At 39.7% G+C, this 16,206-nt stretch overlaps 1 protein-coding gene across 1 annotated transcript; it reads left to right on the top strand.

The window, feature by feature from the left end:
- Positions 1 to 1,540: 1,540 nt before the first annotated feature.
- eif2s2 (eukaryotic translation initiation factor 2, subunit 2 beta) lies at positions 1,541 to 9,576 on the top strand. Its single transcript, XM_023284155.3, has 9 exons — positions 1,541 to 1,682; positions 3,648 to 3,831; positions 3,931 to 4,031; positions 4,145 to 4,274; positions 4,908 to 5,008; positions 6,188 to 6,336; positions 6,438 to 6,494; positions 6,586 to 6,671; positions 8,268 to 9,576. Exons 1-9 carry the CDS (start codon positions 1,668 to 1,670, stop codon positions 8,441 to 8,443), a joined length of 999 nt encoding a protein of 332 aa, XP_023139923.1. The 5' UTR covers positions 1,541 to 1,667; the 3' UTR covers positions 8,444 to 9,576.
- Positions 9,577 to 16,206: the final 6,630 nt, after the last annotated feature.

Consider the following 16,206-nt stretch of genomic DNA (forward strand, 5'->3'; position numbering starts at 1 on the left):
GCCCCACACCCATTTAAACAATAAATATCAAAATAGCTGCCAAACAAATTGATTAATGAATAGAGAAATTGTTTAAGTGGTGATTCAAATCAACAGAAAGAGATTGTTGTCTACGCTGCATTTTACAATAAACCCCACACAACATTTGAGTGAACATACAAAATGTTATAGACAAGATCTGACTCACAAGTATTTTTATGCACATTTTGAAGTATTACGTTAGAAAAAAAATCTATAGGAATGGCATTAAAGACACATTCCTATCATGTTTTTGTGTCATTTGTGCTGAGATTATGTTGTTTCTGACACATTTCAAATAATTTTAGCCACTATTTGGTCCTTGTTTTTGACAGATTTCAAGACATTTCAGGTGATTTTCACTTTGGACATTTTCAGTCATTATGAACACATCATGGAGTCATTCTGGAAAAAGTTTGAGACATTTCAGATCGTTTTTAAACTTGTTTCGGACTAATTTTAGTATCTGATATAGCAGTAAGTGGGAATACTACTGCAGCAGACTACATGAACTATATCTGACCGGTACACAACCTCTGGTTTCAGGTTTTTACGTCACACTGTTAGTCGTGCATCATGTGTCAGTGAACTGTCTCGATAACTGAAAGTTAAAGGAAATTTATCATATTTCACCCAGCTTACAGCCCGTAATGAGACTCTTTTCTGGTGCTTTGATGTGTTTCTACCGTCTACAAACACGTCATGAGGAGGTTTGTTCTCTATCATATCATTTCAGTGGATTACTGGGATTTAAAGGATGACATTAGAGAATGTGAAGGACATTAATCTGTGTAAAAGATAAATGAAGTTAACATTCTTTTTCTTTGATTTCATTAATTGAGATCAGGAGGGGGAGAGTATAGAATAGAATTTAGAATAAAATTTATAATTTGCAATGAGAATACTTAGATGACTTCATCGATCCCTGGAGAGAAATTAAAACCTCCTGTTGTCCTCGTTTACGGGCACCAAAAAATATCGTTTCCTTGTCTGAAAAAAATACAAAAATTTAGCAAAAAAATTCCATTTCCTGAAAATTTGCAAAACCTTCAGGAAGAAAATTCCAATAATTCCTGAAAAGTTTCTCTTAAAAGTTTTATTTTTAAAAAATGCCAAAAATTTGGCAAGAAAATTCTTGTAAATATTTTCAAAAAATGAGTAAAAATCTTCCCAAAAAATCCTAAAAATATCTAAAGTGATTCCATATATATATAAGTAAAACTTCTAATATTTTCTTTAAGAACATTCACATAAAAATCAACCAAAATCCAGCAAAATTCACTGGATTTTGGTAGATATTTTTCTGAATGTTCTTAAGAAACATTTTTAACATTTCTTTTTTTTCCACCAAAAAATGTTCAAAGATTTCCCAAAAATGTTGAAAATGTGGACATCAGAAGTTTCACTGTGAAAATATGTATTTTTCCACAATTTCAAATTCATATTACCGTATAAAGTGAAGGTAAGAATTGTCGTTCCTGAGCACTTTCTAGCTGTCATGCGCCGTCGCGAAGTATGTACGTCAGGATTTGGCGACCTCACGCCTGCGCATTGCGGTCCAACGCTGATGCAAGAGAATTTGGGCGCAGCGGAGAAGCTGATCGAGGAGCAACAGTAGCCGGATTTCAGTCACTTTTCAAGCCGAAAACATGTCAGGAGACGAGGTAAGTCATCCCAGGATGCCCGCCGTTTCTTCCGTGTCGGTGTGTGGACTTATTTGGCGGATTTGGATGAGTTATCGGCTCTCATCTTGGTTCAGGATGACTTTGGGCCTCGGATCCGCCGCGGCTCACATGGCTGCAGCCCGGCTAGCAGCGGCCCGGCCAGCAGCGGCCCGGCTAGCAGCGGCCCGACCGGCCCGGAAAGACCACAAAACATCCCATACACCGATGTAAGACGGCCTGTCACACCGTAAATGATATTAACAGTCACCGTGGTTCTTTAGTCTTCGCTGTCGCAGCGGCTGGATGGGTCAAAGTGAAAGGATGGAGTTAGCCCGTAGCATTAGCTGCCCGCTAAATGAGCTGCGGCGCTAACGGTGACTGTTTCCTGTAGCATGACCGTAGAGTGGAAATAATTAAAAAATCTTTATTATACAGTCCAGAGTGGAGTGGAAATAGAATAAAAATCTTTATTATACAGTCTATAGGGTGACCGTAGACTGAATAATACAGTAAGAATCTTTATTATACAGTCTGACCAAACGTCCTGTTTTCTCAGGACATGTCCTCTTTTCACGTCCTGTCCTGGTTGTGTTTTATAGTGATGAAAATGTCCTGGTTTTCATTGTTTTTCATTGGGCACTAAATTGACCTAAAACTAACAAATATTTTTTATTAGTGTTTGAACGTTTGTGAGAGCTATTTTTGTTTTGTTTTGTATTGCTAATATAGCAGAGATATTTTTTTTAATTTTTCTAATAGAGGAGAGACATTATTTCTGTCAATTATTTCATTCCTTAATAATTGAACATGTTGACTATCCTCTGAGGAGCCTGTCTGAATGTGTGTCTTTGGTTATAGATAGTATTTGGTAATATAACAGTTTTCTGTCCAAACAGAGGAGGCATACTTTAAATGTATTGAAATTATAAGGCATCTTTGAGTATTTTTGAGTATATTTGAGTATCTCTTTGCCAAGCTGAGCGTCCAGGTCAGCCTAGTTTTCTACCAGAAACAAAAAGCTGTTAAGCTTTACCTCGTTTATTCCAGATGGACAGATTATTTTGTGCTAAAATAAAGCTGTGACAGAAGGTATTATCTGAATTACGGCAGTTAAATATTAGAAAACATGGCCAGTTATTTAACTGTCATTCTTTGGTGAATGACATGGAAATATGCAGAATATTTCCCCTTTGCGCCCACAAGTCGTGTCCTTTTCCACAGTATAATCTGATCCGTTCCAACCCCACAATGGTTGGAATAACATCCCCATCTTCCAGACATGATATCCCGATTTTCCTAACTAGAATTCTGATGGGATGGCTGGTTTTATTCCTTTGGGAATCAAGAGAAAGAAAGACCTGACCTGCTCTTCGGTCAGCCCAAAAGGCGCTTCGACTGGTCAGTGTTCACCCGTCCTACATTTCTGCCCTCCAAATGGCCTCTCTACCTCCTCCTAATTCTCTTCCTCCTTATTGTTCATTCCATTTCTGTCATCTCCATCCTTTCTTGATCCTTCCTGGTGTTTTACTTCACCCTGTTCTGCTCCAGTAGGTGCTGCATTTCAGAAGATTACATCAGTTGAATGCGATCACAGGTTGTCTGTGAATCAGAGCTCTTTCTGTTCAATGGAATTGTTGTTTTCTTGATCTGGGTTTTGAAAATTGTGAAAATGTGCCTTTTATTAGGAGTATTCGAGTCTGAACAGAAGGGTTGACAAAAGCAAATCTCCTCATTTGAGCCCCTGAAGCCAGGGTTTTTGTGTGTGTTTGCTTATATACAAAATAAACTGTTAACATCTAATTATTAGTCGACACACAGATCTCCAGTCCCTATCTCATACTGTAATACTACGACGTCAGCCAAAGCTTATTTTATGTTATGTTTAAAGTTAACTACTTGATGAAAAGTTATGCCGCTCTTTCAAAATCTGATCCAGTTATAAGACTTCATTTTTGTCTTCCTCAGATGATTTTCGATCCCAATATGACCAAGAAGAAGAAGAAGAAGAAGAAGCCCTTCATGCTGGATGAGGACGGAGGTGAAGGGATGGGAGGAGAAGAGGCTAAAGAGGTGGAGGCGAAGGAGGCCGAACCAGAGGCTGGAGACGACAAAGAGATGGACCTGGATGAAGATGAAGGCAGGAAGAAAGGTTAGAATGAAGATAAGGAGATTTCAGAACTGAAAGCTCATTCAAAGCTCATTTTGAATTCTTCTTAGACGCTAACTGGAGTTTCTTTCTATTCCGTAGAGCCCTCTGATGATTTGAATGACCTGAACTTCTTCAACCAGAAGAAAAAGAAGAAGAAACCCAAGAAAGTATTTGACAATGACGTTGAGGAGGGATTGAAGGTCAGCGACCAGTTTTCTCTTTCTTCTCTCCTCATCATTTGTAATTGCTTTTTTAGCCCAATCATTGCTGAACATCTGCTGACTTTGTTTCACTTCTCATCGTCCCAAACCAGGAGCTGAAGATTGAAGGAGAGCAGACGGAAGCACTGGAGGAGGACAACCTGGATTTGATGCTTCCTACCAAAAAGAAGAAGTCAAAGAAAGTGGACTTCGATGAGGGAGAGCCTCTGGAGAAAGACGACGGTAGGGCTGAATCTCCTTATCATTAACCCTCGTGTTGTTCTGCGGGTCAAAATTGACCCGTTTTAAAGTTTGAAAATGTGGAAAAAAATATATTGTCATAGCGAAATTTCTGATGTCCACATGTTCAACATTTTTGGGAAATCTTTGAACATTTTTTGGTGGAAAAAAAGAAATGTTAAAAATGTTTCTTCAGAACATTCACATAAAAATCAACCAAAATCCAGAGAATTTCGCTGGATTTTGGTTGATTTTTATGTAAATGTTCTTAAAGAAAATATTAGAAGTTTCACTGATATATATGGAATCACTTTAGATATTTTTTAGGATTTTTTGGGAAGATTTTTACTCAATTTTTGAAAATATTTTCAAGAATTTTCTTGCCAAATTTGGGGGATTTTTTTTAAATCTAAAACTTTTAAGGGAAACTTTTCAGGACTTATTGGAATTTTCTTCCTGAAGGTTTTGCAAATTTTCAGAAATTTGGGGAATTTTTTTGCAGAATTTTTGGATTTTTTTTCCAGACAAGAAAACAAGATTTTTTTGGTGCCTGTAAATGAAGACAACAGGAGGGTTAAAGTTAAGAACCCAAACACAGTGCATGTGTAATAATATGTTTGTTTAATATGTTTCCAGCCCTGGAGGACGACGAGGGGAAGAACAACGATGGAATCTCGTTCAGCTCGTCCACAGGACCGGCCTGGGCTGGATCGGAAAGAGACTACACTTATGATGAGGTACGACTGCACCCAGGAAGAGGAAGGAAGGAGAGATTATGGAAAGATTTATAGATGCTCATACTTCTGTGTTTGGTATTCATGAGTGTAGAAAACCGTTTCTTTAAAGTAGGAATTTGGGGGATAAAGAAGCAGGTGTTGCAGCGTTTACCGTCTTTATTTCAAATACAGGGCTGTCGTTTTAGTCGTTTAGACGTTTTCAAATGCCAACGCACAGACATGATACGCATACAGTCATGGAAAAATGATCAGACCGCCCTTGTTTTCTTCAATTTCTTCTTCATTTTAATGCCTGGTACCACTAAAGGTACATTACCTGTAGAATACAATGAACAGGACTAAAAATGCAGCTGATTCCATAATACTTTATGTCCTATCTGACCTGCTTCAGCTTCATTGTATTCCAGGGTCTATGAGAGGACATTTCTTGTCATCAGCAGCACATGCAAAGGTCTAGAGTGGTTTCCTGCTGACATTCAAGCTGTAGCAGAACTCAGAAGTTGTCAGCTCTCACATAACGCCTAAAACTAAAGAATTATGTGAAGCCACAAAGGCAGCCATCATGAGTGAGAGACAGGTAGCCAAAAAACTGAAGATCTCCAAGACAGCCGTTCATTCCACCAAGAAAAAACAAGCCCAACATGGTTCTACCAAACTGCTAGCTGGTCAGGAAACGTCTTTCTACCCACCAGATGACCGTCGCTCATCCGTTCCTGTGTCAGGAATCGTCCTCAGACCTCCAGGGACCTTAAAAATGAGTGGACACTGTGGAGAAATGGGACTTGTTGGTCAAGAACAGTTGGAAAGCGACTTGTTGAAGCTGGTCTGAAGTCCCACAGGACAGGAAGAAGCTCTTCATCAAGGAAAGACAGAGGAAAGCTGGTTACTCTTTGCAGGGATCACAAGGATTGGACTGTTGATGATTGGACTAAGGTTCTCTTCAGGGATGAATCCAGTTTTCAGTTGATGTCCATCCAGCCAACTTACTGGTTAGGAGGCCTGGAGAAGCTACAAACCAGACTGTCTGCCCCCACAGTAAAACATGGGGGTGGATCAGTGACCATCTGGGGTAGTTTCAGTCTGGGTGGAACAGGGTGAATGCAGTTGTGTGAAGGGTACTGGAAGCCTGGACATATAAAAGTCAAAATAAAGCTAAAGGTCTGATCATTTCTGTTTCAGCTCCTAAACCGAGTCTTCAACATCATGAGGGAGAAGAACCCGGACATGGTGGCCGGAGAGAAGAGGAAGTTTGTCATGAAGCCTCCTCAGGTGGTCCGAGTGGGAACCAAGAAAACCTCCTTCGTCAACTTCACAGACATCTGCAAACTGTGAGTCTCAGAAACCTCCTCCATGCTGACGTCCCACTCAGTTTGTTCTAGTTCACTCTGATGCTGACGTTTTAAACATCGACTCGTCCGTTTCATTTCAGGTTGCATCGTCAGCCTAAACATCTCCTCGCTTTTCTGCTGGCTGAGTTGGGAACAAGGCACGTTTCACGCGAGTTCTCAAATAAAAAGACGTTTCTGTGTGTTTGAATGAAATTTTGATTTGTATTTTTGCTTTTTTTCTACCTGCAGCGGCTCCATAGACGGAAACAATCAGCTTGTGATCAAAGGCAGATTTCAACAGAAACAGATAGAAAATGTGTTGAGAAGATATATAAGTAAGTGGGAATTTATCCGGTTATTTATGAAGATTAATCTGATTTTGACCTCAAACAAATGACACAGAGGCTGCGTTCAGTAGATTTACTACATTTATTAGCTACTAACAGAACACAAAAACATAAAAATTAAATTATTTTGTGCGTAATCCTGATTTCTTACGTTACAAAATTAAAGATAAATAAATCAACATGTACAAAAAATGTGACTCTAAATATTGTAGATATTTTACTGCTTAGATTTTTTATTAGTTTCTGTGTTTGTCTCCTGTCTGCTCTGTAAACACAGCCGGCAGCCCAGCCAAAAAGTCCCACAGTTTATTTTCCCAGGTTTGTTGGAGTCCCATTGGCTGATCACAAATATAGAAATTAGAAATGACATAAGACCATAACTGAACAAAGACGTACAAAACACACAACGGACAGAAGCTGGAGGACCAAGGCACGCTACCAAGCAGTAATTAATTAACAATTACTCATGACTATATTGCACATATCTCTTTGTTGATATTAATAATATATTAATAATAGCTTTTATTTATATAGCACTTTCAAGTGCTTGACAGGGCAAGCAACAGATTACTTAGAATAAAATGGTAACTGATAAAAACAATGGCTGAGAAGACACAATAACAACAATAAAAGTGATCGGAACAATATCTAAGTTCTATATCACAATTATAATATAACAATTTATGATTCATATGCAGCAGAGAACAAGTGGGTCTTTAGCTTTGCTTTGAACTCCTCCACTGATCAAGCTTGCCTCATGTCAGACAGAAGAGTGTTCCATAAAGACGGTGCATGAAAATAAAAATCCCGTGCACCGGCTGTCTTCTTTTTAACTCTGGGGACAGTCAGCAGACCCGTCCCTACTGGTTCATATGGAACTACCAGCTCCTTTAAATATGATGCCTCAGTGCCATTTACAGCTTTATATGTTAAAAGAAGTAGCTTAAAATCAGCTCCAACATGAACTGGGAGCCAATGGAGTGAGATGAACACCGCACATATCCCTCTATCATTACTGCACATGGCTATACTACACTAACCCCTCTGTCACTATAAGATTCCACTACATGTATCCCTCTGACTCTATTGCATAGAATTGTATTGCACATTTCTCTTAATCACTATTACATATATCCCTGTCTACATGACACATAATTACCCTATACATGTTCCTTTAACACTATTGCACATGATTGTGTTGTACATTTCCCACGTCTACACATTTAAAAAATATATACAGAGTCCTCAAGAGAAAATAGACTGCCCAAGAGCACTTTTCCATTAAAGTTACTATGCAGTCACCTCTAGAGCTGCTCTGGCTGGTCTGCTGGAAGTTTTTTTTAAACAAGTTCTTGTAGCGGAGGTGGAGCTTGGCCATGATAAATTTTACAAACCAAAACAGAATCTGCATTTTACAATGTAAAATGTCAATAATGTAGAATCCACATTTGCTCAGAAACATTCATTCCACTGCCCACTGTTCCAGGGGTACCAACCTAAATTAGTAGAGGACACTTTTAATCGACTCTGTGACTCTGTGAAGCTCCGTTTGCAGCGCTAACCGCCCTCTTCTCACCACTGCAGAGGAATATGTGACGTGTCACACCTGCCGCTCCCCAGAAACCATCCTGCAGAAGGACACTCGTCTCTACTTCCTGCAGTGCGAGACGTGCCACTCCCGCTGCTCCGTTGCCAGCATCAAGACCGGCTTCCAGGCCGTGACGGGCAAGAGGGCGCAGCTCCGTGCCAAAGCCAACTAAAGGCCATGAAGACTGGGCTCCCCCTCCTCTCTCGGCCCTCCATTTCCCCTCAGAAGGGCCGGGGCTGGGGTCGGAGGCCTCCAGGATTCGCTAAAAGGACTCTCTGAATCGAACTGTGGGAGGGTTTGCCATTGTTTAGTCGTGTCGTGGCCTGAGCGGGGCAGGGAGTGAGAGAGTGAAGCCGACTGATGGGGTTCAGGCACCAAAAGCAGATGATGTTTCACCACATACCATGTTGGATGCATTTGATTTGTCGTTTGGCTGATGAACCCTCCACCTCGTTGGGTTTTTTGTTTTCCATTTGCTGTGATTCTTGATTCCTCCAAGAAAAGTTAACACAGCTTCAGTCTTTCCTCATTCTTTCTCCACACACTTTACAGACATGAATATTTGTTTGGATTAAAAAGAAAAAACACATTTCTTCATGCAAACAACCAAACTGTAGTTCAGTTCATCTACAGTGATGGAGCGTAGATGCTCTACTAGCTGTAGCCATGGTCTTCTTTTTCTGGAGCTCAGTGTTGCTTTAACTAATAGTTGTGTTCTTTCTCCTGGTCTGGCTGTAAATTACAAACTGTTAGTCCAGGTTTATCAGGCCGAGCTTATAATAGAGAAAAATTAAAGTCACCAGGCAGGAATACTTCTACCACAGACCTGCTTCTGATCATTTTATAGCAGAATATGACACAAACTGAAGCTGTTTAGGGCTGATAAAGGGGAGGAAATAGAAATTATACAGTGTTTGAGTGCTTTTGTGGCGTTGATGAGCAGTTGTGTACTTTTATTTCTTCAGAAGATCAGATGAACAAATTCTATCAAACAGTGGAGATTTGATTAGATCAATTTGAAAATCAATAAAGTTCATTAAGAGCAGGTTTCTTGAACTGATCCCAGTCCCCCTAAACAAACAGCTTCTGAGCAGGCTCCTCAGGTCGCTCTCCTACAGGTCATTATTTCCTGTGCAATTAAAGAAATTTAAACCACCGTCTATCCAGGATATGAGTTTCAGTCCAGTGCTTCTGGACATGTTTGGTTCTGTTCTAGTTTGAGAGGAATGTGGATAAGAAAGTCTGGCTGGAATCATTTTAAAACCTGGTTTTTACAAAAATAAAATATTCTACTCTCTCTCTCCACCACTTTCTCTGTGCTTCCATTCATGTTGTCACACTAGAGCTCTTGTTAATGTTTTTTTTTTTTTTTTTTAATTAATTGATTGCAACTTGAGAAGATTTGGCCGATCAAGTGCTGCTGCTGCAAAAGGTCTGTTTCCATTCATCAACACTTCATATATTTTTATTTGTTTATTTAACCTTTTATTTTACCAGGAAGTCCCTTGAGATTAAAAATCTCTTTTCCGAGGGAGACCTGGCCAAGACAGGTCCCCATTTCAGAGAATGTAAAATGTTCATAGTTTATAAAAACAATTAAGACAATTCAGATACACTTCTATAAATAACAAATATTGAAACAGGTTCAAACACAAGCAAAAGAATGAAAAAAAAACATCAGGAAAAGCAGTTACATGAATTACATTTTCCTTCATCAAGTTTTTGAATTGATTCAGGGAAACAAAATGACTGGCTTTAAAGTGTTTTGGAGGTTATATTTTTTCATAGATGCTTATGGTACAGTATATTTCAAAGCCTTTTTATATTATTGAGATACTGACATTTAAGAATTTTAAATCCATCTCAACGATTATAAACCCCATCACATATTTACTTAGTTTCCTATGGAAGCCCGTTTCCACCACTTGAAAAAGTCACATGCTATCTCATAATTATGACTTAATATCTCATAATTATGATTTGCTATCTCATCATTGTGACAATATCTCCTTATTATGACTTTCTGTCTCATAAATATGAGATAGCGTGTGACTTTATTTTTTCAAATGCGGAAACGGGCTTCCATACTTTCCTGCGGCATGTGGGGGAAAAAAATTAAAAGCTTTTAATTTGAAATTCAATACCAGAGCTATGCCTTGGTACGCGCATCTTAGCGCCCCAACCCTGAACTGATCTGCTGACGTCTGACGTTACGGTGAGCGTATTGCGTCACTTCCTGTTGTAGCGCTGTGTTGTGTTCTGTGACTGTTGTAGCTTATCCACTCCATCTAATTTGATATTCATTAAATCTGTGTGTAGCGGTAATATTTGAATCGTAACATACACTCGTTTTCTTCACGCACCCTCTCAGTACTTAATTCTAAGTTAATCTGTTATCTCTGTCCGCTAGCCTAGCACTTAGCAGTTAGCATGGCTTCTCCCTCTTCTTCTCCTTCTCTTTCCTGCTCAGTGTGTCACATGTTTAGTTACTCCTCTGCCTCCTTTAGTGATAACGATACCTGTAATAAATGCAGTCTGTTTGTAGCTTTGGAGGCGAGGCTCTCTGAATTGGAAGCGCGGCTCCGCACCATGGAAAACACCCCGCTAGCTGTTAGCCAGGCTCCCTTAGCCGGTGCGGACCGCAATAATATAGCTGCTAGTGTAGCTTCTGCTAGCTGTCCCCTAGCAGCTCCCGAGCAGCCGGGAAGTCAGGGTAGCTGGGTGACAGTTCGTAGGAAACGTAGTCCTAAGTTCAAGCCCGCTGTCCCGGCACACCACAAACCGCTTCACGTTTCTAATCGTTTTTCCCCACTCAATGACACACCCGCTGAGAAACCAACTCTGATCATTGGCAGCTCCGTAGTCAGAAACGTGAAGCTAGCGACACCAGCGACCGTAGTAAAATGCCTCCCAGGAGCCAGAGCGGGCGACATAGAAGCAAATTTGAAACTGCTGGCTAAAGATAATCGTAAATACAGTAAGATTGTTATTCATGTCGGCGGTAATGACACCCGGTTACGCCAATCGGAGGTCACCAAAGTTAGTGTGGCATCGGTGTGTAACTTTGCCAAAACCATGTCGGACTCCGTAGTTTTCTCTGGACCCCTGCCTGATCTGACAAGCGATGACATGTTTAGCCGTATGGCATCGTTTCGCCGCTGGTCGTCTACGTGGTGTACTGCAAACGACGTTGGCTTTATAGACAATTGGAGCTCTTTCTGGGGAAAACCTGGTCTGATTAGGAGAGACGGCATCCATCCCACTTTGGCTGGTGCAGCTCTCATTTCTAGAAATATGGCTGATTTTATTAGAACTCCTAAAGCATGACAACCCAGAGTTCAGACCAGGATGCAGAGTTGTAGTCTTCCACACCTCTCTGCAGTTTCCTCTCAGCTGTCACCCTCCAGTAATTCAGTTAGCTTTATTGAGACTGTGTCTGTCCCCCGACCACCAAAATTCAATAAATTAAGCAAATCAAAAATAAACAAAAGACATAGTAACCATAAAAATCTAATTAAAATTAATACCACTATTTCAACTGAGCGAAGAAACAGGACAATTAAATGTGGTCTGTTAAATATTAGATCTCTCTCGTCTAAATCTCTGTTAGTAAATGATTTGATAACTGATAACCAGATTGATTTGTTCTGTTTGACTGAAACCTGGTTGCAGCAGGAAGAATATGTTAGTCTAAATGAATCAACTCCTACTAGTCATACTAACTGTCACGTTCCTCGAATCACAGGCAGAGGAGGAGGAGTGGCAGCAATTTACCTCTCTAGCTTAAAAATGAACCAGAGACCTAAACCTAGTTACAGTTCATTTGAAAATCTTACTCTCAGTCTCTCTCATCCAGATTTAAAAGCTCAGAAACCAGTTTTATTTGTTGTTGTATATCGTCCTCCTGCTCCTTACTCTGAGTTTTTATCTCAATTCTCAGACTTTTTATCTGATTTAGTGCTCAGCTCAGATAAAGTCATTATTGTGGGTGACTTCAACATTCATGTTGACGTGGACAGTGACAGCCTTACGACTGCTTTTAATTCAATATTAGACTCAATTGGGTTTTCTCAACATGTAAATAAACCAACTCATAGTTTTAATCATACCCTTGACCTCGTTCTGACTTATGGCATAGAAATCAAACAGTTAACAGTATTTCCCCGGAACCCTCTTCTTTCTGACCATTTTATGATAACATTTCAATTTACAACAATAGATTGTATAGGAGTTAAGAATAAATATCATTACAGTAGATGTCTGTCTCACAATTCGGTGACTAAATTTAAGGAAATAATACCCTCTCTATTTAGTCCAGCACCACTTACTGATATAATGGAAGGGAAATATTATAATTTTACCCCCACAGAAGTGGATTATATTGTTAATAATGCTGCAGCCTCACTGCGTACAGCACTTGATAGTGTTGCACCTGTAAAAAAGAAAGTTCTATCTCAGAGAGGACCTGCTCCTTGGTATAATTCCCAGCTGCGGACTTTAAAGCAGGCCTCCCGAAAGCTGGAAAGGAAGTGGTATTCCACTAATTTAGAGGAAGTTTATGTAGCTTGGAAAAATAGTCTAGTAATTTATAAAAAAGCTCTTCGTAATGCCAGGACAACATATTATTCATCTCTAATAGAGGAAAACAAGAACAACCCCAGGTTTCTTTTCAGCACTGTAGCCAGGCTGACAAAGAGTCAGAGCTCTGTTGAACCTTGTATTCCTTTAGCTTTGAGCAGTAACAACTTCATGAGCTTCTTTACAAATAAAATTATTACGATTAGAGAAAAAATTACTCTGGCCCTTCCTGCAAATGTCACAGATGTATCATCGAGTACAGATACTTTAGAATTGGCTGTAAGACCAGATGGATATTCAGAATTTTTCACCCCCATACATCTCTCTGAACTCATTTCAATAGTTTCTACATCCAAACCATCAACATGTCTTTTAGATCCTATCCCAACTAGACTGTTCAAGGAGGCTTTACCTTTAATTAATTCCTCAATGTTAGATCTGATTAATCTCTCTCTAGTAACAGGTTATGTACCACAGGCTTTTAAGGTTGCTGTAATCAAACCTTTACTTAAAAAGCCCACTCTAGATCCAGATGTTTTAGCCAACTATAGACCAATTTCCAACCTCCCATTTCTCTCCAAAATTCTGGAAAGAACAGTTGCAAATCAATTATGTGAACATTTACAAAGGAATAGCTTGTTTGAAGAGTTTCAGTCAGGCTTCAGAGTGCATCATAGCACAGAAACAGCTCTGGTGAAAGTTACTAATGACCTTCTCATAGCGTCAGATAATGGACTGGTCTCTATACTTATTTTATTGGACCTTAGTGCAGCATTCGATACAATCGACCACAAACTTTTATTACAGCGACTAGAACATTCTATTGGCATTAAAGGGACAGCACTGGACTGGTTTAAATCCTACTTATCAGACAGGTTCCAGTTTGTGCATGTCAACAATGACTCTTCTGAGCATACTAGGGTTAATCATGGAGTTCCTCAGGGTTCTGTCTTAGGACCAATACTGTTCACATTATACATGCTTCCCTTAGGCAACATTATTAGGAAGCACTGTATTAATTTCCATTGTTATGCTGACGACACTCAATTGTATTTATCTATGAAGCCAAATGAAACTAATCAGCTAGCTAGACTGCAAGATTGTCTTAAGGACATAAAGACCTGGATGACCTATAATTTCTTACTACTAAATTCAGACAAGACTGAAGTCATTGTATTTGGCCCCAAACATCTTAGAGAATTGCTTTCAAAGCATATAGTTACTCTGGATGGCATTACATTGGCCTCCAGTACTACTGTGAGGAACCTCGGTGTTATCTTTGACCAGGACATGTCCTTTAACTCGCACATAAAACAAATCTGTAGGACTTCCTTTTTCCACCTGAGAAATATTGTGAAAATCAGGAACATCCTGTCTCAGAGTGATGCAGAAAAACTAGTCCATGCATTTGTTACTTCTAGGCTTGACTACTGTAATTCCTTATTATCAGGTTGTCCCAATAGCTCTCTGAAACATCTACAGCTGATCCAAAATGCTGCAGCCAGAGTACTGACGGGAGTTAGCAAGAGAGATCATATTTCTCCTATATTGGTTTCTCTTCATTGGCTTCCTGTTAAATCTAGAATAGAATTCAAAATCCTTCTTCTGACATATAAAGCTCTTAACAACCAATCTCCATCATATCTTAAAGACCTGATAGTACCATATTATCCTAGCAGAACTCTTCGCTCTCAAACTGCAGGCTTACTTGTTGTTCCTAGAATCTCTAAAAGTAGAATGGGAGGCAGAGCCTTCAGTTATCAGGCACCTCTCCTGTGGAATCAGCTCCCAGTTTGGGTTCGGGAGGCGGACACCCTCTCTATTTTTAAGACCAGGCTTAAAACCTTCCTTTTCGACAAAGCTTATAGTTAGGGCTGACTGGGGGACCCTGACGGGGTATGCTGGTGTTTTCATTTGCACAACTGACTTCCCCTCTTGACGTCCCTTTAGTTTGCCCCTAGTTATGCTGCTATAGGCCTAGGCTGCTGGGGAACCTCTCTTGATGCACTGAGCCCTTCTCTAACTACCTATGTATTTACTACATATACCATTATTGCATTACATTCACTCTGTTTCTTTCTGTGTCCTTTCTCCGAGTGTCCCTGGTCCCAGAGCTGGATGCTGGATGCTTCAGATGTGTGGCTGTGTTTTATGGTCCTTGTGTCCCACCCCCCCCACCTCTCTATCTCTACCCCTCTATCTGTATCCCTCTATCTCTACCTCTACCCCTCTACTTCTATCCCTCTATCTCTACCTTTCTACCTCTTCTGTCCCTCTCAACCCGCCCGGCCAGCAGGCAGATGGGTCCCCCCACATTAGAGCCGGGTTCTGCTCGAGGTTTTTTTCCCTGTTAAAAGGGTGTTTTCCTTGCCACTGTCGCCTTTTGGCTTGCTCTGGGGGTCAGGCATATGGGTTCTGTAAAGCGTCTCGAGACAATTTGACTGTAATTGGCGCTATATAAATAAAATTGAATTGAAAAAAATTGAAAATCCCAGTCCCCCTAAACAAACAGCTTCTGAGCAGGCTCCTCAGGTCGCTCTCCTACAGGTCATTATTTCCTGTGCAATTAAAGAAATTTAAACCACCGTCTATCCAGGATATGAGTTTCAGTCCAGTGCTTCTGGACATGTTTGGTTCTGTTCTAGTTTGAGAGGAATGTGGATAAGAAAGTCTGGCTGGAATCATTTTAAAACCTGGTTTTTACAAAAATAAAATATTCTACTCTCTCTCTCCACCACTTTCTCTGTGCTTCCATTCATGTTGTCACACTAGAGCTCTTGTTAATGTTTTTTTTTTTTTTTTTTAATTAATTGATTGCAACTTGAGAAGATTTGGCCGATCAAGTGCTGCTGCTGCAAAAGGTCTGTTTCCATTCATCAACACTTCATATATTTTTATTTGTTTATTTAACCTTTTATTTTACCAGGAAGTCCCTTGAGATTAAAAATCTCTTTTCCGAGGGAGACCTGGCCAAGACAGGTCCCCATTTCAGAGAATGTAAAATGTTCATAGTTTATAAAAACAATTAAGACAATTCAGATACACTTCTATAAATAACAAATATTGAAACAGGTTCAAACACAAGCAAAAGAATGAAAAAAAAACATCAGGAAAAGCAGTTACATGAATTACATTTTCCTTCATCAAGTTTTTGAATTGATTCAGGGAAACAAAATGACTGGCTTTAAAGTGTTTTGGAGGTTATATTTTTTCATAGATGCTTATGGTACAGTATATTTCAAAGCCTTTTTATATTATTGAGATACTGACATTTAAGAATTTTAAATCCATCTCAACGATTATAAACCCCATCACATATTTACTTAGTTTCCTATGGAAGCCCGTTTCCACCACTTG

This window comes from Amphiprion ocellaris, chromosome 8, assembly GCF_022539595.1.
Source record: "Amphiprion ocellaris isolate individual 3 ecotype Okinawa chromosome 8, ASM2253959v1, whole genome shotgun sequence".
Taxonomy (NCBI): Eukaryota; Metazoa; Chordata; class Actinopteri; family Pomacentridae; genus Amphiprion; species Amphiprion ocellaris.